This window comes from Oryctolagus cuniculus, chromosome 3 (genome assembly GCF_051225735.1).
Source record: "Oryctolagus cuniculus isolate XC-2025 breed Fujian yellow rabbit chromosome 3, ASM5122573v1, whole genome shotgun sequence".
Taxonomy (NCBI): Eukaryota; Metazoa; Chordata; class Mammalia; order Lagomorpha; family Leporidae; genus Oryctolagus; species Oryctolagus cuniculus.
In genome coordinates, this window is record NC_142869.1 from 49,762,922 (window position 1) to 49,785,617 (window position 22,696).

At 40.7% G+C, this 22,696-nt stretch overlaps 1 protein-coding gene across 4 annotated transcripts in view; it reads right to left on the reverse strand.

The window, feature by feature from the left end:
- The window catches only part of LOC127491585 (uncharacterized), a 75,355-nt gene that overhangs the window by 39,587 nt on the left and 13,072 nt on the right, over positions 1-22,696 (reverse strand). The window contains exon 2 of one of the 4 annotated variants that reach the window (XR_016232025.1): positions 13,425-13,603. The exons of 1 other annotated variant lie outside the window; for it this stretch is intronic. Coding sequence is in view for 2 of the 3 variants with exons in the window: in XM_089330186.1 (XP_089186312.1) it covers positions 13,468-13,506 (39 nt within the window). In the remaining variant the exon portion in view is untranslated. Of the gene's footprint in view, positions 1-8,311; positions 8,964-13,424; positions 13,604-22,696 lie in introns of those variants that run through there. 2 more of the 4 variants (XM_089330186.1, XM_089330187.1) reach the window with 2 other exon arrangements.

Sequence of the window (22,696 nt, forward strand, 5' to 3'; positions counted from 1 at the left end):
CTATAGACCCAAGGTTGAGGGGACAGTAAATTTTCCAACTAAAACTATTCTTAAACCTAGAAAGAATGCATTACTTTTCTTTCCTTATGTTAGTCAAAAGCATCACTTATATTGCTTCTTTTATAACTATAAATGGGATTTTCTGGGGGAAAAAACCTACATTCAAATCTGAAATTGTGGCATAATCTCATATAGCATTGGGCAAAAAGGAATCATGGAGATCAGACTGATGAGCTCTCAGAGTTCGAAGGACTTGGCCAAGGAGTGGGGTATGGAGTCGGACTGATTGAGAAGTCGATCAATCAGCAAACACGGATGGTATATAGGGCACCTTTCCTTATCCACTGCAGCCTTCTGGGATAAGTGTGATATGCAGAACTCTGGAGGCAGAAACTTAGGGCCCCTTAAGAAACCTGCCCCGACCCACCCCTCCCTCCTTCTCAGCCTCTGGTAGCTGCTATTCTATCCTCAACTTCTGTGAGATCAATTTTTTTGGATTCCACATGTGAGTGAAATCATGTGGTATTTTTCTTTCTGGGCTAGGCTTACCTCACTTAAGATAAAGACATCCAGTTCCATCCATATTGTGAATGACAAGACGCCGTCCCTTTTTATTCCTGTGTGTGCATGCGCGCGTGTGTGTATGTGTGTGTGTGTGTGTGTATCACATGTTCTTCAACCATTTATCAGTTGCTGAACGCTTAAGTTGTTTTCATTTCTTGGCTGTTGTGAAGGGTGCTGCATAGGTGATACACTCGGTCTCTTCAACAGAGTGATTTCACTTCTCTTGGTCATATACCCAGAAATAGAATTGCTGAATTTAGAGTAGTTCTATTTTTAGTTTTTCAGGGAGCCTCCATACTATTTTCTGGTGTGGCTGTACTAGTTTACATTCTCACAAACACTGTGCAAGTGTTCCTCTTCCTCACATCATTACTAGTATTTATCTTTTTTTTTTTCCAATAGTAACCAATCTCACTGGAATGAAGTGATACCTCATTGTGGTTTAGATTTGCATTTCCCTGATGATTAGTGATGCTGAACATCTTCTCATGTACCTGTTGGTCATTTCATTTGTATGTCTTCCTTTGAGAATTTCTTTTTAAACCCACTGCCCATTTTAAAATTAGATTATTTGTTTTTTTTCTTATTTTGCTACTAAGGTGTTTGAGTTCCTTATATATTCTTATTATTAACCCCTTGTCAGATGCAGATCTTTTCTCCCATTCTATAGATTGTATCTTCATTCTGTTTATTATTTCCTTTGTTGTGCAGAAGCTCTTTAGTTTGATGAGACCCCATTTGTCTATTTTTATTTTTGGGGTCTGATCCAAATAATTCTTTTCTATTCCAATGTCCTGAAGCATCTTCCTTGTGTTTTCCTTTAGTAATTTCAAAGCTTCAGATCTTACATTTAGAACTTTAATCCATAGAGAGTTGATTTTTACATATGATGAGAAAGAGTGACCTAGCTTCATTCTTTTGCATATGGATATCCAGTTTTCACAGCATCATCATTTATTAAAAAGACTGTTCTTTTTTCCAATGCAAATTCTTTTTTTTTTTTTATTTATTTTTGATAGGCAGAGTGGACAGTGAGAGAGAGAGACAGAGAGAGAAAGGTCTTCCTTTGCCGTTGGTTCACCCTCCAATGGCCGCCGCTGCAGCCGGCGCACCGCGCTGATCCGATGGCAGGAGCCAGGATCCAGGTGCTTTTCCTGGTCTCCCATGGGGTGCAGGGCCCAAGCACCTGGGCCATCCTCCACTGCACTCCCTGGCCATAGCAGAGAGCTGGCCTGGAAGAGGGGCAACCGGGACAGAATCCGGCGCCCCGACCGGGACTAGAACCCGGTGTGCCGGCGCCGCAAGGTGGAGGATTAGCCTATTGAGCCACGGCGCCGGCCCCAACGCAAATTCTTAGTACCTTTGTCAAATATTAGTCAGCCTGTGCCTGCATGGATTTTCTTCTAGGGTCTCTATTCTGTCCCATGTGTCTGTTTTTATATTAATACCATACTGTTATAATCACTGTAGCTTTGTAATGTATTTTTAAAGTGTTGACTTTTATCCACTGAGTTATTTTTAGCACTTCAGAAGCTGTATACTTTAATGATACTTGAGAGAAAAAACAAACAATATACATGAATGGGTCATTTCCTAAAGTGGTTTTTAGTTCATCATTGACACTTAGGATTGAATTCAAGAGCAATGCTTAGAACTGAAGGAGGAAGTTCTAGAGTTAAATATATTTAAGACTAACAACATCACTGGTTATAGTAGAAACTGTATTGCAAACAATGAAAAGGAAATTCTATTTTATTTTTCATGGAAAATATTTAGACCGCATTACAAAGTAAATTGCTTTTCATATAATAAAACATTTAAAATTCTTCTGTTTTTATTATAAACTAAAACTATTAAAGGTTTTGCCTAGGGAAGATGTTAAAAACATATTTATTGTGTGCACATAGGATATTTCCAACTCAATCTGTTCTGTTTAATCAGCCAATTTCTAAAATTTGGGATTGGGGTCTTGTAATGTATTTTGAAGTTGGATAATATAATGCCTCCTTCTGTGTTCTTTTTGCTCAAGAGTGCTTTGGCTATTCAGGGTCCTTCCTTGTTTCACAAAAATTTTAGGGTTTTTTTTTTATAATTTTACAAAAAATATGATTAGTATTTTCATAGGCATTGCATTGAATCTGTAAATCACATTTGATAGTATGGACATTTTAAAGATATTGACTCTCCTAATCCATGAACACAGGTTGTCTTTATATTTCTTTGTGTCCTCTGCAGTTTCTTTCATTGTTGTTTTATAATTTCATTGTAGAAATTTTTCACCTCTTTAGTTAAATTTAGTCCTAGGTATTTTATTTATTTGTAGCTGTTGGAAATAGGATTAATTTCTTGATTTCTTTTTCAAATAATTCTCTGCTGGTGAATAACAATGCTACTGATTTTTATACATTAACTATGCATCCAGAAATTTTGCTCAATCCACTTATTAATTCTAGTGGATTTTTGGTGGATTCTTTGGCGTTTTCTGTGTATATGATCATGTCATCTGAAAATAATGACAATTTGGTTTCCTAGTAGTATTTTAGTGAAGATTTTGGTTTCTTTTTCATGTTATGTACTTTTCCAGTGTTGGCATCAACATATTGTTGGCCATGTAAAATGAGTCTGAAAGAATATTCTCTCCTTTTCTATTTTTGGGAATAATTTAAGAAGCATTAGTATTAATTGTCTGTTTGGTAGAATTCAGCAGTGAAGCCGTCTGTCCTTGGACAATTCTTGGCTGGGAGAATTTTTATTACTGATTCAATCTCACTACTCATTACTGGTCTGTTTAGGTATTATTTTCCTTCATGATTCAGTCTTGGTCTTTATAGAGATTTTATTCAATACATTGTAAAGGAGAGACAGTAAGATGTTAAAAATCAGTTTAATTTGAGAAGTTGGGTTATACAGACAGTTTAATAAAGGAAAGAAGTGTGACCCAGTGGGGTCACTAGCCAGCAGGTCATTGCATTCCTTATTTGCTCCTGCCTACTGCTCACAAACCTCGCAAGCATTCCTCTGCCAGAATCACTTAACTCTAAGCTGCAGACTCATACATTAAATCAGTTCTTCTAGGCTGAAGAAATGGGAGTAGGTATTTTGGTTTTTTTTTTTTTAAGATCATATTTTTTAAAGTTTATTTTTTGTTTACTTGAAAGGCAGAGTAGCAGAGAGAGAGAGAGAGAGAGAGAGAGAGATTTCATCTTCTAGTACACTCCCCAAATGCAACATCCAGGGCTGGGCCAGAATGCTAAGAACAAAGAACTAGTATTTTCTGCTTTCTTAGTTTAGTCAATAAAACGATCATTCACTCAAGCCAGAAACCCCGAGTCACCTTTATAAGCAATTGCTAACCAATTGCTGTGGATTTTAGCTCCTTCCTACTTCCACTGCTTTGTTTTATAATGTATTTCTTCTAGCCTATCTTTCTTTAAACAGCCTTACTGTCTCCCTTTTGCCAACCTCCTCCATTCTAAAGTAATAAAGCATAGTGAAGCACAACCCCTTAGGGGCTGTGCAGCCACTTTAGTGGATGGTTTAACTTCCCTAGATGAAGAATATTAGAATGGCAAATGTAAAGGAAAGTAAGGTTTCATTAATTTTCATCTCATGCATACAGTCACACATCCATATACATAGGCTTATATTTATAAAACCTGTACATAAAGTGCCAGGTAAAATGTTTTTCCAACTATAGATAATGATCAAAGAACTTCAAAAGCCACTCTTCTGAAACACACAACTGACAGGTCACTTTTTTTCTGGAAATACATCATGGGCTTCTCAGTTTCCACAGAACTTGGTCCAAATGTTCAGCGAAACCTTTAAATTCCTGTGAGGGGCTGCAGCCTATTTCTCTCCACTTCCTCTCATGCTTTCAAATAGAAGAACATTTTAGAGTTACTTGGTGATTTACTGGAAGGTTCTAAGAGTCACTGGATAAATATTCTATGTCTTCCTATACCAGCATATTACCTGCTGGTGAAATAATGTACTCTTCTTGTATTCAAATAGCACAGACATATTACAAATTAGATGTTAAAATTTGCATACATTTTCACGGTAAAATATTAGACTGTCCTGGTGATGAAGGACATCCTCCTCTCTGTTACCCAGAGCACTCAGAAGCAGACACGCTAGAAGCATCACCACCATCGCCAGAAGAGCCTTGACACGGTTGGCTCCCGCCTCCTGTGAGTCAAAGTCCTCGTGTCCAGATATGTGATGCTCGGTCCCCAGAGACAGCCTGCAGACACCCGAGTTCACTGTTCAGGGGCATGCTAGCCAGCTAGAACAAGTAAACCACGGGACCACAAGGCGGAACACCTAAATTCAAATGTCACTTTTGCCACAGGCTTTCAGGTAGGGACAAAGCTCTCACTCAAACCGTGAGAACGATCAGCCTGCAGCACCTGTCACCCCATGGGTCCTCAGGGAGTCTGTGACTGATGGAGCCGACTGGGCAGATTGCCACTTCCTCCCACATGCTACCCGGGGATCGCAGCAAGGCGGAACGCTCAGCGGCAGAGTAGAGACTTTTACAGAGGCAGTCACAGTCCTCCCTGCTACCATCTTTAATCAGGTCATTTAAATCCTCTAAGCTCAAAAATATGAAATAGAGAAAAAATGAAAATAAACCCTCTAAGCTCACTTTCTTCTTCCGAAGGGTGAAACTCATAATAATAATAATATCTCCCTATGAGGGTTGTTCTGCAGATTGAACAAGGTAATGCATATGAAAACGCTGTGTAAATAGCAACACAAGATATGCTATTTTTATAATATTCAGCTTGTGGACTGATTTGTACCATAGTTTTGAATAAAGGTGATTTCCATTAGAATCTGGGACACCTAATTTTTTTTAAAACTAGCCATAGAAATTTTCTCTCTTTAATCCAACAGAAGTAGACTGAAAATATACACTGCTGTATAGTTCTTAGAGGGTTTTATAACACTGAGAATACATTCTCTAAACCCTGCTGAAGTTACATAAAATTATAAAAGCTTAGAATGTTAAAAGCAATTTACCATTTCCGATTCTTGTGAAAGTGGGTATTCTATTTAGAGAAAGAATATTTTAAAACTATTTAGTGGGTTCTGGAAAGATGACAGTGGCAGCAGCATATTTTAAAATCCAAATCTCAGCCAAAAAAAAAAAAAGAAACAAAGAAAGGTCAAGCATTTGACCTACAAGTTAAGACACCTGTCTCCCATATAGGAGTTCCTGAGTTCAAGTCCTAGCTCTACTCTCAATTCCACTTTCCTGTTCACGTATGTCCTTACAGCAGGCAGTGAGAGCTCAACTGCTTAGGTCCCTGCCACCCACATGGAAGATCCTAACAGTTCCTGGCTTTTGGTTTCAACCTGGACCAGCCCTGGCTATTGCAGGCATTTGAGGAGTGAACCAGTGAATGGATGATTCTCTCTCCCTCTCTCTTCCTCTTTCTCTCTCTCTCTCTCTCTCAAATAGATAAATAAAATTTTAAAAGCACACAGAGTTACTGAGTAGCTACTGAGTAAAACCCCAAACCTGTGGACATTTGCAATGACACTATGTTGCAAACCGCACAGAAACGCTTTGAAGATTCATGTTAGTGAGGACAAACCCCCAGTAGCCACAAGGCCTGAACTATATATGTGGGCATCTGTGCAGGAGAAAGCAAAGATTCAAGGAAGCTTGATGGACGTTGCCAGACATGAGGATAGGAGAAGCTCAAAACATCAATGACCACTGTCTGGAAAGCAAGTCGGTGGGTGCAGGTGCAATGGGGCTCCAGATCCTAAGGGTGCCCACTCGAAACTGACCCTTCCAGAACTCCCCTCCCGGACACAGCTCCACGCTGAAGACTTCTGCTGGGTAGAACCAAAGCTGAGCTGCCCAGGGACAATAAAACCACAGGGAAAGGATAGTCCCCATAAAACGGGGTGGGGGCAGAGGAGGAAATCGAGTCAGGAACTCTCATAAAGCAAAGAGGATCTTTGTAACACAACATAAACGCCACAGGAGAGAGAGTTTGTGGAATCAGACAAGCTACCCCAAAACACATGCCTTACTGAAAATTCTGAAAAGCCAGCCCCACATGAAAATGAGAGGCAGAGAAGTATTGAGGCCTGCATCTCTTAGAAAGGTATTTCTAAGAAAATATACAAACAAGGCATGGGATAATATCCCTACATTAGAAAGACACACTCACAGTAAAACACTGTAACCTCTTATTGAAAAGTAATTAAATAGATGATAAAATAAGTGAAATTAGTGACCAAGTGTTTTGTTTTTTTTTTTTTGGTTTTTTTTTTTTTTTTTTTTTTTTTGGACAGGCAGAGTGGACAGTGAGAGAGAGAGACAGAGAGAAAGGTCTTCCTTTGCCGTTGGTTTACCCTCCAATGGCTGCCGTGGCCGGCACGCTGCGGCCGGCGCACCGCGCTGATCTGATGGCAGGAGCCAGGTGCTTACCCTGGTCTCCCATGAGGTGCAGGGCCCAAGCACTTGGGCCATCCTCCACTGCACTCCCTGGCCACAGCAGAGAGCTGGCCTGGAAGAGGAGCAACAGGGACAGAATCCGGCGCCCCAACAGGGACTAGAACCCAGTGTGCCAGCGTCGCAAGGTGGAGGATTAGCCTAGCGAGCCGCGGCGCCGGCCTGACCAAAGTTTTAAAAACTCAGGAATGAGGTGGCAGAACTCAGGAGATAACTAGCAATAAAATAAAAATCATTTCAGAAATGAAACTAAACTGCATGGCCGGCGCTGCGGCTCACTAGGCTAATCCTCCGCCTAGCGGCGCCGGCACACCAGGTTCTAGTCCCGGTCGGGGCGCCGGATTCTGTCCCGGTTGCCCCTCTTCCAGGCCAGCTCTCTGCTGTGGCCAGAGAGTGCAGTGGAGGATGGCCCAGGTGCTTGGGCCTTGCACCCCATGGGAGACCAGGAAAAGCACCTGGCTCCTGGCTCCTGCCATTGGATCAGCGCGGTGCGCCGGCCAGCCGCAGCGCGCCGGCCGCGGTGGCCATTGGAGGGTGAACCAACGGCAAAGGAAGACCTTTCTCTCTGTCTCTCTCTCTCACTGTCCACCCTGCCTGTCAAAAAATAAAAAAATTAAAAAAAAAAAAGAAACTAAACTACATGAAACAGCAAAACAGGCAAAAGATTATGCCTTTTAAAAAAAATAGAAGACAAAAAGGAGGAAAAAAATTTAAATAAAAAATAAAGATAAGAATTTCAGAGGAACTACCAAATATTGAAGACAGACAAAGACGATTCCACCACAGGTAATGGAATCCCTGAAGAAGAAAAACAAAATAAACAAATGCTAAAAACTATCACTAAAATTGTTTTCCTCGGGGCTGGCACTGTGGTGAAGTGTGTTAATACCCCAGCCTGTAGCACTGGCATCCCATATGGGCGCCAGTTTAAGTCCCGGCTGTTCCACTTCTGATCCAGATTCCTGCTAATGTACCCAGTAAAAAAGTGGAGGATGGCCCAAGCATTTGGACTCCTGCATCCTCATGGGAGACCCAGAAGAAGCTCCTGGCTCCTGGCTTCGGTCTTGCTCTGCCCCAGTCATTGTGGTCATTTGGGGAGTGAAACAGCAGATGGAAGACCTCTCCCTCTGTCTCCAACTCTCTGTGTAACTCTGCCTCTCAAATAAATAAAATAAATCTTAAAAAATTTTTTTCCTTAACTAAAAAAAAACAACTTGAAAATGCATACTGCAAATCTGAGAATATTGATTATAACAACCAACACTAAGATATATTTCTAGTAAAATAAGTGAGCCTTCAAGAAAAAGAAAATATTCCTATGGGTACTGAGTCAAACCCAGCGATTTTATAAAAGTAAGAAAATAAGTTGTCATCAGGTTCTTTTTTGACAACAACACTTTACACCAGAGGAAAATGGACTCACTTACTTGAGACAGTAAAGGAATCAAATGTGAATTCACATGAAAACACTCATCTCTGTAAGATGCAGGACTGGTTATTCATTTGCAAGAATATTGTTCATGTCAATGCTTCCTGAAAATCTACCAACCAATGAGTCTCAGATCACCAAAATGATTAGAGAGACACTGGTGGTATGCACAAAAGACATAGTTACTAATACTAAGTGAGAAGTAGAGAGCATAAAATGTCGATGTTATCTTCTTGTACAATACAGATCTAGTACAGCTACAAAAAAATGGAGTGAGGGGTGGGTGTTGTGGCACATGCAGTGCATTAAACTGCTGTTTGGGATGCCCACACCCCAGGTCAGGTCCCAGCTCCTCTGTGTCCCATCTAGCTTTCTGCTCATGTACCTGGGAAGAAGTAGATGACAGACCCCACAGGAGACCAGGCGTTACAGCCATTGTGTGGATGGAAGATGCCTCTCTGTGTCCTTCTGCTTTCAAGTAAGTGAATAAACCTGTTTTTAAAAATGAGTGAAAGAGAGGAGAGCATATGAAAAAATATTTTAAGTTGTTCTTTGTAGTTATGTTGCTGGTGGTAATATATGTGTTGTTACTCTGAGCCTATCATGTGTGTAATGTGGAATAAAATGAATAATTATGAGATATTTTAATTCTGTCTGTTACAATTTGCTCATGTCCTTTCAAAATTCATATCCTGAACTCTTAAAGAGCAACATGGTGGTGTTCACGGGTGAGGTCTTTTGGAGATAATTAGGTCTTAAGGATGGAGCCCTCACGAATGGGATAGTACCCAAATAAAATAAGCGCACAGGAACCTGTCCACCCTTTCACCATGTGAGGACACAGTGAGAAGCAGCCATCTGTCAACCAGGAAACAGGCCCTCCCCACACACTGAGTCTGTTGGCATTCTGATCTTGGATTTCCCAACCTTTGAAATAAATTTATGTCATTTATAAGCTTTTAAGACCATGGCATTTTGTTATGGCAGCCTGGATGGACTAAAACAGTCATCTACTGTATGTGTCTTTGGGAACTAGGAAACTCGACATGTAAGAAAATGGATTCAGATGAAAAATAAAAAATAGCTTGAATATTAATTGAAAATGTCAGTATGAAGTATTTTAACTGTAAAATTATGCCTATATGTGTTCTTATCAATAGATAAATTTCCTTACACTGCTATTGGAAAGTCACAGAAACAATGACCAACCCAATAACACTAAGCATTAGTACTAAGGTTGCAGTCTTAAAATCATATTTCCCTCTAAAGTCAATCAGCGCTTTTAGAAACATGACTGATTGCACGTCTATGGTAGGAAACATACAATGACCTGGGAATATTTTATATCAGATATCAATGAAGATAGCAAAAATTACTAGTATCAAAAGGACTGAGAAGCTAACTGGAAGAGAATTGCACTAGGCAAAGAAATGACAATTTGAGCTTAAAAAAAAAAGGTGGGACAAATATTGTGGCACATGTCAGAATGCTGGTAAGAATCTTGGCTACTCTGCTTCTAATCCAGCTTCCTGCTAATGGGTCTAGGAAGGCAGTGAATTATGGGAGAAGAGATGGAGTTCCTGGTTCCTGGTTTGAGCCTGACTCAGTCCTGTCATGGCCATTTGGGGAATGAACTAGCAGATGGGAGGGAAATCTTATCCTGACTTTTTTTTTTTTTTTTTTGACAGGCAGAGTGGACAGTGAGAGAGAGACAGAGAGAAAGGTCTTCCTTTGCCGTTGGTTCACCCTCCAATGGTCGCCGCGGCCGGCATGCTGCGGCCAGCGCACCACACTGATCCGAAGGCAGGAGCCAGGTACTTATCCTGGTCTCCCATGGGGTGCAGGGCCCAAGTACTTGGGCCATCCTCCACTGCACTCCCTGGCCACAGCAGAGGGCTGGCCTGGAAGAGGGGCAACCGGGACAGAATCTGGTGCCCTGACCGGGACTAGAACCCGGTGTGCCGGCGCCGCAAGGCGGAGGATTAGCCTAGTGAGCCGCGGCGCCGGCTATCCTGACTTTTCTATATGAACCACTAGGTAACCAAATGATAGATGTGGAGCTGTGTCTCTTTATAAAATAAATGAAAAAGAGATAGTGGAATTTGTGTGTCATCATTTTGCAAATTAATGATATGGACATCAATAATTACTAATGTCACAAAAAGAGAATAAGAAAGACCTTTTATGCCTCATGATGAAAGAACATACACAACCTGTATTCCCACCCAAACAGGGAAAACCCAGGTCTGATGAAGCCTCTGAATCCAGTTGTCAGTTTTTAGGAAATAAAGAGGAAAGAGGAACAGGACAAAACCACACCAGTAAGTGTGGAATCAGTGAATCCAACCTGGGAAGCTACACATTCAACACTTCCAGTTCTGCAATAGGTAACTGATGAAGAAATGGAGGAAAGGTAACATGTAGATATGGGGACTTGAAAGGCATATATAATATTTAATATAAAATAATTTCCATATACAGTATCTATGGTGTACAGTTGGGTTATAGAACTATAAAGAAACACATGGAGGCTGGTGCCACGGCTCACTAGGCTAATCCTCTGCCTGCGGCGCCAGCACCCTGGGTTCTAGTCCCGGTTGGGGTGCCGGTTCTGTCCCAGTTGCTCCTCTTCCAGTCCAGCTCTCTGCTGTGGCCCGGGAGGGCAGTGGAGGATGACCCAAGTCCTTGGGCTCTGCACCCACATGGGAGACCAGGAGGAAGCACCTGGCTCCTGGCTTCAGATTGGCACAACGCACAGGCCATAGTGGCCATTTGCGGGGTGAACCAACGGAAGGAAGACTTTTCTCTCTATCTCTCTCTGTCTAACTCTGCCTGTCAAACACACACACACACACACACACACACAAAACCATGGAAATGATAAGTAAGAAAATAGGGTTCTTGGGTCTGTTTGAGGAGGGAGAGGTTTGAGATTGGAACAAGGCACAGGGAGAGCTTCTGGAACATCTGGAAAATTCTACATCTTGATTAGAATGTTGGTCATGTGAATGTTTGTAGTATAGTACTGCTTAGGGTATATATTTATCTTATATGGCTTTCTAGATCTGTTTTATTTCATAATAGATATAAAGGTTAAAAGTAACACAAATCTAATTTAAGGATAACTATAATAATAAAGGGAGCATTTCAACAAGATTCTCTGTGTATTACTCAAAATTGGAAGAATCAAAAAGTACCTATAATATTTCCAGTGATTATTGTATCTGGCAAAATATAGAAAAAGGGAAAGCACAGGTGACTACAAAGCATAAAGGGTAACCTCTAAATTCTAGAACAAATCCAAGAAATATTATTAGTGGGCTTGGGTGTGCTGTTTGCTCTAAAGACCACTTAGATTTTACGTAGAGGAATAAATCTTTAGGAAACTCCCATTACTTGGAAGGTCTGGCCCCTTGGAGCTCAGCGCATAAAAATGTCCTTGGTCTGGTCTAATCTTGCTTTAATTACTGCTGAGAGAAGTTAAAAGGCTTAAGTATTTACCTGAATTGTTTTAAGCATCATTGTTAGGAAATCTTTAGGTGAAAAAAAAAAAAAAAAGAGGAGTGCCATCAGAATCCTAATGCCAAGCTATTTGAACATGCATCTCCAGGGACACACCTGCAGTGTGGTTAGGAGAGACAAATTCTAACCTGCAGGGTGCATGCCTGAAACAGGAGTCCACTTCCTCCCTCTCTCCTTCTCTCTGCTCCTGTGTCTTAATGGCTTATCCTGCCCATCATTTCAAGTGACCTAATTTCTCACATTAGACCATACCATCCAGATTAGTCACTGTTCATTCCACCCCACTCCTTCTTCTTTCTGCCAATCCTATTTTATTTTCCTTACTTTCCTCATTATAACCCATCTTCCGTTGTCTAATTTTTCTTCCTTTCCACTATAAGAATTAAAAAAATTGTTGCTTGGGAAATTGAATAATTTAGAATAAAAATGTTTTGAGAGAGAAAGAGAGAGAGAGAGAGAGTGAAAGAGGGAGAGAGACAGAGAAAGGAGATCTTAGATCAATAGAAAGAAAAGACATAATTGATATAGAAGTAACTCCCATTTTGAGGCAATGTGTAAATTTCAAAACAGAAAACAAATTTATTGAAGTTTAGAATAATGAATAAAACTAACTTATTAAGTCATCATAAAATTTCAGATGACTATTTTTTCACATTTGGGAAAGTTCTGGGAGTCGTCAAAAATATCACCATAGAGGTAGGTGGTTGGTGTGGTGGTTAATACATTGCTTGAGAAGCCCGAATTCCAGGTCTGAGTGCCTGGGCTTGCGAGCCCAATTTGAGTGAGCCAGTAGATGGGAGATTCTCTCTTTCTTTCTCTCTCTCTGTCTCTCTCACTCTCTCTCTCTCTCACCCCCCCTCTCTCCCTTTCAAATACGAAAAAAAAAAAATTTCAAACTATATTATCGTAGTGGGGCAGGTTTAAAAGTCCCTGTCTCATATCGGAGTGGATGTGAGTCCCTAGTCTGCTTCTGACCAAGCTTCCTCCTGATGCACACTTGGGGGGACAAGTGGTGATGGCTCAGGTAGGTGGGCTCCTGTCACCCATGTAGGAGACATGGATTGAGTTCCTGGCTTCCAGCTTTGGTCTTGGCAGTGAGGGGTATTACAGACATTTGGGGAATAAACCAGGAGAGAGAACTAATCTCTCTTTCCCTCGCCCCATGTGTGTATATGTATACACACACATACATATATGCATCTAAAATAAAAACTGAATAATTTAAAATATCACCATAATGATTTCTCTCCTATCTATTGCTAATCCAGTTTTTGACTTCTATGAAACCACTTCCCAACACAGAGTTATAAAAAAAGCCAGACATTCACTCTATCAGTTTTCCCAAAGGTAAGGGTTAGTAACTTGCTAGTGGGACTGGCAAGGGAATTGGCTGAGGGTGAAGGTGAGACTTCTAAGAAGGGCTTTCCTTACCTATTCAAGGGATGGAAGAGGAGGTTGTCTCCTCTACATTTTTTCATGGTTGTGTGAGGACCCAGTCAGCAGCAAGGACAGCCTTTTTCAGTTATGGAGAGAAAGGCGTAGCTGAATCATTAATGCATTTCACTTTCCATGATCTCTTTTGAAACATGACTAATCTAGAAATTATGATTCTGTTATAGAACAGATCAGAACAGATAGATTCATGTCAGTTTTCTTCATAAAATAAAATATTAGCAGTATCTACACTATCACTTCTTCTTGACAGTTGCCTACATTTTCTTTGACATCCCACTCCTGTAATCAACAATAACATCTTATAAAAATAAAGCATTGAGAAATCTGTAAGACAACTCTGTAATATATGTGGATCTAGCAAGATACAGAATCCAAAGAGAGAAAGCACTGTTGAAATGGAGTTTGAGAATTGACTTTTAAAAAGAAAACGAAGACGGGGCCAGTGCTGTGGTATAACAGGTGAAGCCGCCACCTACGGGTGCCGGTTCACGTCCCAGCTGCTCCACTTCTGATCCAGCTATCTGCTATGGCCTTGGAAAGCAGAAGAAGATGGCCCAAGTCCTTGGGTCCCTGCACCCACGTGGGAGACCCAGAAGAGGCTCCTGGCTCCTGGCTTCAGATCAGCCCAGCTCTGGCCTCTCTCTCTCTCTCTCTCTGTAATACTGCCTTTCAAATAAATAAATACATCTTTAAAAGAAAAAGAAAAGGAAGAGAGAGGGAGAGAACACACAAGAGGAAGAACAAAATCTGAGAGTGTTATATTTATCTTCATCTTCCAACTTCCACCTACCCTTTTTAAAAATATTTGAGTTCTTTCCAAAAACACACAAAAGAAAAGAGATTGAAGAATTTTCTGAATAGAGTGTGACCACTGAGGATAGGCTGATGTGCATGATTGGGAATTGAAGGCTTTGAAGAGAAAATTGTTATTTGATCCGAAGGGCTCCTGAAGCAAACACAGATTTCTCTCATGATCAAAAAAGGCAGTTAAAGAACGTAAGCTGAAAGGATATATGCTGATTATAGCTCTCTCTAATAAAACAAAACCTTTAAAATACAATTCACCTTCTCTTACTATAAATCATTTTAGAATTACCTTGGTGCAAAAAAAAAAAAGACTATAGGAAAATGCTTCCTAATGGTGTGTTGGTTGCAACGAAAATTTTGGCAGAGGCTCCTTAAGAATCAAGTGAAGTGAAGGGGCGGGTTTGGGTGGTGTCCAGACAAGAGATAAACTAGGGCTCCCATGTTGGGAAAATGTATTTATAGAACAATCCTAAATTTACTAACTGCAATTTAAACCCATTTCTTTTTGTTTCTGTTTTCAAAGACAACAAATAACTAGTGACCAGTTTTCTGTATCCTTGTTCCTTACATGCACCTAGAAAGATTTAACTATTCAAACTTTCTTTTTCAGATTAGTCTATACGTCATTCTTTTCCTGTAGATGCTACTTACCAGCCATCATTCACTACTCACCAATCACTTTTGTATTTTTCCCTCACCAAGAACACAGTAGAATCTGAGTATCTGCCTCTGAATCACCAATGTGGATTCTCAGGTTGTATATCAAACTGACTGACACTGGAAATGGGACTCTTAACCCACACTAAAATTCGAGAACCACTGGTTTAATGACTTCTACCTCTTTCATCTTTCAGGAATTTGACCAATTATTCTTTTCACCAAAAGGTTTGACAATTTAGCATAGAGGGCATATTATATATTTCTTAACAAATTACATTTATTTTAATCCTTCCCAATATCATTTATCCATACTGAAAAACTGTCTATCTTTTCATTTTCACAACTTATTATTAAAATTACTGAACTAGTGTATTGATAAATCAATTTCAAAAGTTTCTAAATGAAACATACTAAGAAAAACGTGATCCAACAAGATACCTTCTATTTTTTCTTTTACATAGAACTCTTGAACAGCATTTTTTATTATTGTGTAAAATTCTAAAAATGATTTTTAAGGAGGAAATGATGACATATAGCTTCTGTAATCTTTATAGCATTGACTGCTACATTGCAATAGCAGACTAAATCTTTATGAAAACACAAAGTAGTAGAACTTCGCTTATTTTGTTCTAACTCATTTGAGTAAATGTTCTACTTAGAAACCAAGTTAAAGCTCCTAAATAATTTCTGACATTAGCTGAATTTTACTCCTGATTCATAGTGACTGATTACAACCCTATGACAGTTATGGAAAATTAATTAGTTATAAAGAGCAAGAACTCTAAAATAAAAATGCAGGAGCTGAAAATTGAATTGTCTCTTTTTACACCACATGGAAATATACTAATGCAATTAAAGAACTTAGGATATTAAACTAATATCAAAGAAGCCCTTTATTATTTTTTTGTATATCATATTGTAGCAATGTGAATTACATAAAATACACATAGAGTTAGCTGTGATTGCAAAATTGCCCAGAATAATAACAACTGTCAAGCATGAGATTTTAGAGCTTGAAGTTTAGTCCCTGGTCCTAATTCTTTTGAATCACGTGGGGATTCAGTCAGACTCTCTGCAGGGTATGTCCTGGAAATGTGCATTTACAATGGCAGATCTTTGCTCATTACCCACACTGCTGCTAGCATTCTGGTAAGAGATCCAACTTCTTCGTTGTCTCTGAGATCTAGATCCCCCAGGCTGCTGTTTCATTCTGTCCTAGATAAGAACACGGGGCATTTAACAGCAGTAAAAAACAGGGCAACATTTCAAAGAAGGATGAATTGTATCATTCTCTAAAATTTATCTGAGAGGCAGAGGAGAAAATGAGAGAGAGAGAGAGAGAGAGACCTCCATGTGGTGGTTGCCTCTCCAAATGCCTGAAATGTCTGAGGCTTGGCCAGGGCCAGAGTCTTAAGTCAGAAATACAATCCAGGTCTTCCCGATGAATGTCAGGGATAATGACTTGAGCCATTACTGCTGCCTCCCAGGGTCTGCATTATCAGGAATCTGGAGTCAGGAGCTGGAACTGGGCCTCAAACTCAGGCACTCACGTACGGGACACAGGCGTCTGAACCCTGCTCTGCTGTTATTTTTAAATCATTTGTCTTGGCCGGCGCCGCGGCTCACTAGGCTAATCCTCCGCCTAGCGGCGCCGGCACACCGGGTTCTAGTCCCGGTCAGGGCGCCGGATTCTGTCCCGGTTGCCCCTCTTCCAGGCCAGCCCTCTGCTGTGGCCAGGGAGTGCAGTGGAGGATGGCCCAGGTGCTTGGGCCCTGCACCCCATGGGAGACCAGGAAAAGCACCTGGCTCCTGGCTCCTGCCATCGGATCAGCGCGGTGCGCCAGCCGCAGCACGCCGGCCGCGGTGGCCATTGGAGGGTGAACCAATGGCAAAGGAAGACCTTTCTCTCTGTCTCTCTCTCTCTCACTGTCCACTCTGCCTGTCAAAAAATAAAAAAAAAAATCATTTGTCTTAATGCAGAAACTTACAGATGATGATAATAGCAGTTACAACTGTCTTATATCATCTGTTGTAGTGACCCTAGCTACAGCCTCCTCACTTCACTGAATCACACTGATGGGCAAACTTGTTCTCTATTTTCTAATGAAAACATAGAAAGCAAGCATTTGTAACAATCCTGGGGGCTTTGAACAAATGATTCTGTAGATATCTGGTTTGTATTGTGTTTTGTGTTATTTTATTTAATCCATATAGTTCATTAGTTCATCTCCTGGAAAGAGGCACTTGAATTTGGGCACAACTTAAAAACAATAGATAATAATCATAGTTAGTGGATCCTATCTGGCTTTTACCAGAAGGAAACTATTACATGATGTTGTGTAGTGTAGGGGCCGTGCTGTGATATATCAAGTAAAGCCACTGCCTGCGACAACGGCATCCCATATGAGTCCCACCTCTCCACTTTCGACCCAGCTCCCTTCTAATTCACCTGGGAAAGCAGCAGCAGATGGCTCAAGTCCTTGGGCCCTTGCACACACTTGGGAGACCCAGAAGAAGCTCCTGGCTCCTGGCTTCTGCCTGGCCCAGCTGTTGTGGCCACTGGGGAGTGAACCAGCAAATGGAAAATTGATCTCTCTCTCTCTCTCTCTCTCTGCCTCTTCCCCTCTTTCGCTGTAACTCTTTCAAATAAGTAAATCTTAAAAAAAAAGATTAAGTGTATTGTTTTTGAAACTATGTGCAGGGGACTTTGGAAGACTTTAACTGGGGAAAGCTAACTATCAGGCTTAAATTTTGGTGGTGGAGTACAAGCACAAACTAATGCTTTACCAATAATTCCTGAACACCAAAGAAAGATTATTGGGGAAAGAACACACCAGCAGTAGGGTGAAATGGGTGGGTCCTTGGTTCTAAACACTGGTAGTTTTCTACTAGCTGCCCATTGCTGCATAGCAAATTACTCTAAATCTTAGCAGATGGCAATAATCATTTATTGTCTCAGTCTTTTGAGGGTTAGGAACCCAGGAGTAGCCACTCAGCTTTCCTTTAATCTGCATTTGTATGGCATATCTTTCCCCCATTCCTTTATTTTTAAGCTGTCTGTCTATATCTTTATATTTAAGGGTTTTTTAAATAGCATGCAAATAAGCAAAGTTTATTGGTAAAATCTGAGTGTCTGCCTTTTTTTTTTTTTAATTTGACAGATAGAGTTAGACAGTGAGAGAGAGAGAGAGAGAGAAAGGTCTTCCTTCCGTTGGTTTACCCCCCAAACCACCACCACGGCCGGAGCTACGTCAATCTGAAGCCAGGAGCCGAGTGCAGGCACCCAAGCACTTGGGCCATCCTCAACTGCCTTCCTGGGCCACAGCAGAGAGCTGGACTGGAAGAGGAGCAACCGGGACTAGAACCCAGTGCCCATAAGGGATACTGGCGCTGCAGTCAGAGGATTAACCAAGTGAGCCAGGGTGCCGGCCCCGAGTGTCTGCCTTTTAAAAGTAGGGTATTGACGGGGCTGGTGCTGTGGTGTAGCAGGTAAAGCTACTGCCTGCGGTGCCAGCATCCCACATGGGTGCCGGTTCAAGTCCCGGCTGCTCTACTTCTGATCCAGCTCTGTGCTGTGGCCTGGGAGAGCAGTAGAAGATGGCTCAAGTCCTTGGGCCCCTGCACCCATGTGGAAGAAGCTCCTGGCTCTTGGATTTGGATCGGCACAGCTCTGGCCGTTGCAGCCAGATGGGGAGTGAACCAGTGGATGGAAGGCCTCTCTCTCTCTCTCTCTCTCTCTCTCTCTCCTCCTCCTCCTCCTCCTCCTCTCTGTGTAACTCTTTCAAAAAATGAATATTTTTTAAAAAGTAGAGTATTGAGGCCATTTATATTTAATGTAATTATTAGTATAGTAAGATTTAAATCTACCATCTTTCTAATTTTTCTATTTGTTAACTTATTCTTTATTTTTCCTGTATTCTTTTTATATTATTATATTATGCCATTTTATTGCCACCATTAGTTTATTACTTGTACCTCTTTTTACAAGATGTTAGTGTTGAGGCCGGCATTGTGACATAGTGGGCTAAGCCTCTGCCTGCGGCACCAGCATCCCATATGGGCACTGGTTCGAGTCCCGGCTGCTCCTCTTTAGATCTGGCTCTCTGCTTATGGTCTGGGAAAGCAGTTTTTTTAGCTAAAAAATTTTTAACAGACATAAAAAGCGTAGGTATTTATGGGGTACTATGTGATGTTTCAGTACATATGTACATTGTGTCACATCCAATCTGAGTAAATACAGCTGTCTCCTCAAACATTTGACATTTCTTTATGGTAAAACATCCAAAATCCTATCTTCTAGTTTTTTCTTAATAGAGAAATATAAATTACAGTTAACATTATAGAACCTACTATGGAATGGATCCCCAAACTTCCTATTCCTAGCTAGCTGTTACTTAGAACCCATTAATCAGCCTTTCCTCATCCCTTCTACCTGCCTTAACGTCCCAGCCCCTGGTAATCACCATTGTATTTTTTTTTTTTTTGACAGGCAGAGTGGACAGTGAGAGAGAGAGAGAGACAGAGAGAAAGGTCTTCCTTTGCTGTTGGTTCACCCTCCAATGGCCACCGCGGCTGGTGCACTGCGGCCGGCGCACCACGCTGATCCGAAGACAGGAGCCAGGTGCTTCTCCTGGTCTCCCACGGGGTGCAGGGCCCAAGCACTTGGGCCATCCTCCACTGCACTCCCGGGCCACAGCAGAGAGCTGGCCTGGAAGAGGGGTAACCGGGACAGAATCTGGTGCCCTGACCGGGACTAGAACCTGGTGTGCCAGCGCGGCAAGGCGGCGGATTAGCCTACTGAGCCGCAGTGCCGGCACCATTGTATTTTTAACTTCTATTAGATCACATTTTTTTTTTCAGACTCCACATTTGAGTGAAATCATGTGATATCTGCCTTTCTGTGCCTGGCTTATTTCACTAAACATAATGGCGTCCAGTTCCATCCATGTTGTGAATGACAAGATTTTGTCATTTCTTTTATGGCAGAACAGTGTTCCATTGTGTGCATGTAACACAGTTTCATTATCCATTTACCAGCAGAAAGACACTTATGTTCCTATCCCTTCATGGCTATTGTGAAAAGTGCTGCAATAAGCAAGGGATGCAGATGTCTCTTTGACAGAGTGATTTCATTTCATTTCCCTTGGATACATACCCTGTAGTGGGGTTACTGGATCATTGGATGGTTCTATTTTTAGTTTTTTGAGGACCCTCAATACTGTTTAATGATGTGACTGTATTAATTTACATTTCTACAAACAGTGTGCAAGGGTTCTGTCATTGTGTTGAAGCAGGTCAGGCTACCTCCTGCAAAGCCAGCATTCCACACCTGTCCGTGTCCCAGCTGCTCCACTTCTGATCCAGTTCCCTGCTAATTATGTGGGAAAAGCAGCAGAAGATGACCCAAGTGCTTGGGCCCCTGCTATCCATGTGGAATACCTGGAAGAAGCTCCTGGATCCTGGCTTCAGCCTGGCCCAACCCCAGCAGTTGCAGCCATCTAGGAAATGAACCAGTGGATAGAAGATTTTCTCTCTCTCTCTCTCTCACTCTATCCCTGTCTCTCTGTAACTCTTTCAAGTACATAAATAAGTCCTTAAAAATTGTTAGCTCTGTAATATATTTTAAATATATTTGTTCATTTTGCTCAAGATTTCTCTGCTATTTGGGATAGTTTGCGGTTCCATACAAATTTTAGTAATGCTTTTTGTATTTCTGTGAAAAATACCATTGGCATTTTGATAGGGATTGATAGGGATTGAATTGAATGTGTAAGTCACTTTGGGTAATATATACATTTTAATGATATTGATTCTTCCAGTATCTAAACATGGGATATCTTTCCATTTCTTTGTGTCCTCTTCAATTTCATTTATCACCGATTTATAGTTTTCATTAAGTGATCTTTTTTCTCTTAGTTAAACTTAATCCTAGGTGGATTTTTTTTGGGGGGGGGGTAACTATTGGAAATGGAGTTGGTTTCTTGATTTCTTTTTTTTTATTATAAACACTTTTATTTAGTAAATATAATTTTCCAAAGTACAGTTTATGGATTACAATGGCTTTTCCCCCCCCATAACTTCACTCCCACCCGCACCCCTCCCATCTCCTGCTCCCTCTCCATTCCATTCACATCAACATTCATTTTCAATTATCTTTATATACAGAAGATCAATTTAGTATATATTAAGTAAAGATTTCAACAATTTGCACCACACAGAACATAAAGTGTAAAATACTGTTTGAGTACTAGTTATAGCATTAGTTCACATTGGACAACACATTAAGGACAGATCTCACATGAGGAGTAAGTGCACAGTGACTCCTGTTGTTGACTTAACAATTTGACACTCTTGTTTATGGTGTCAGAAATCTCCCTAGGCTCTAGTCATGAGTTTCCAAGGCTATGGAAGCCTCTTGAGTTCGCTGACTTCGATCTTATTTAGACAAGGTCATAGTCAAAGTGGAAGTTCTCTCCTCCCTTCAGAGAAAAGTACCTCCTTTAATGGCCCCTTCATTCTACTGGGATCTCAATCGCAGAGATCTTTCATTTAGGTGTTTTTGTTTTTCTTTTTTCTTTTCTTTTCTTTTTTTTTTTTGCCAGAATGTCTTGGCTTTCCATGCCTAAAATACTCACGGGCTCTTCAGCCAGATCCGAATGCCTTAAGGGCTAATTCTGAGGCCAGAGTGCTGTTTAGGACATCTGCCATTCTATGAGTCTGCTGTGTATCCCACTTCCCATGTTGGATCATTCTCTCCCTTTTTTATTCTATCAGTATTCACAGACACTAGTCTTGTTTGTGTGATCCCTTTGACTCTTAGACCTATCAGTGTGATCAACTGTGAACTGAAATTGATCACTTGGACTAGTGAGATGGCATTGGTACATGCAATCTTGAAGGGATTGTATTGGAATCCCCTGGCACATTTCTAACTCCACCATTTATGGCAAGTCTGATTGAGCATGTCCCAAATTCTACATTTCCTCCCTCTCTTATTCCCACTCTTATATTTAACAGGGATAACTTTTCAGTTAAATTTCAACATCTAAGAATAATTGTGTGTTAATTACAGAGTTCAACTAATAGTATTAACTAGAACAAATATTACTAAAAGGGATAAAGTATTAAATTGCACATCAACAGTCAGGACAAGGGCTGATCAAGTCACTGTTTCTTTTTCAGATAATTCACTATGGATTTACAACAGTTCTACTGGTTTTTGCATATTGACATTGTATCCTGCAACTTTGCTGAATGTATTAGTTCTAAGAGCTTTCTGGTGTTTGGAGCCTTTGGGGTTTGTTTATTGAAGATAGTGTCATTTGAAAACATGACAATTTGACATCCTCCTTTCCAATTTGGATGCCCTCTATTTCCTTCTCTTGCTTAATTGCTCGGGCAGCGACTCTTGTCACTGTACTGAATAAAAGTAGTGAAAGTGGGCATCCTTGTCTTACTCTAGATCTTAATGAGAAAGGCTTCAGGTTTACCCCATTCAATGTAATGTTAGTTGTTGGTTTTTTATATATGGGCTTTATTGTGCTGATACGTGTTTCTTCTAAACCTATTTTGTTCAGAGTTTTTGTCATGAATAGATGTTGGATTTTATCAAAATGACTGCTACTTCTATTAAGATGATCTTAGGATTTTTATCATTCATTGTGTTGATATGGTGTATGTTTATTGATTTGCTTATTTTGAACCATTGTTGAATCCTTGAAATGAATTCTTCCTACTTGATCATGGTGAATAATCTTTAAAGTTGCTGTTGGACTCTGTTT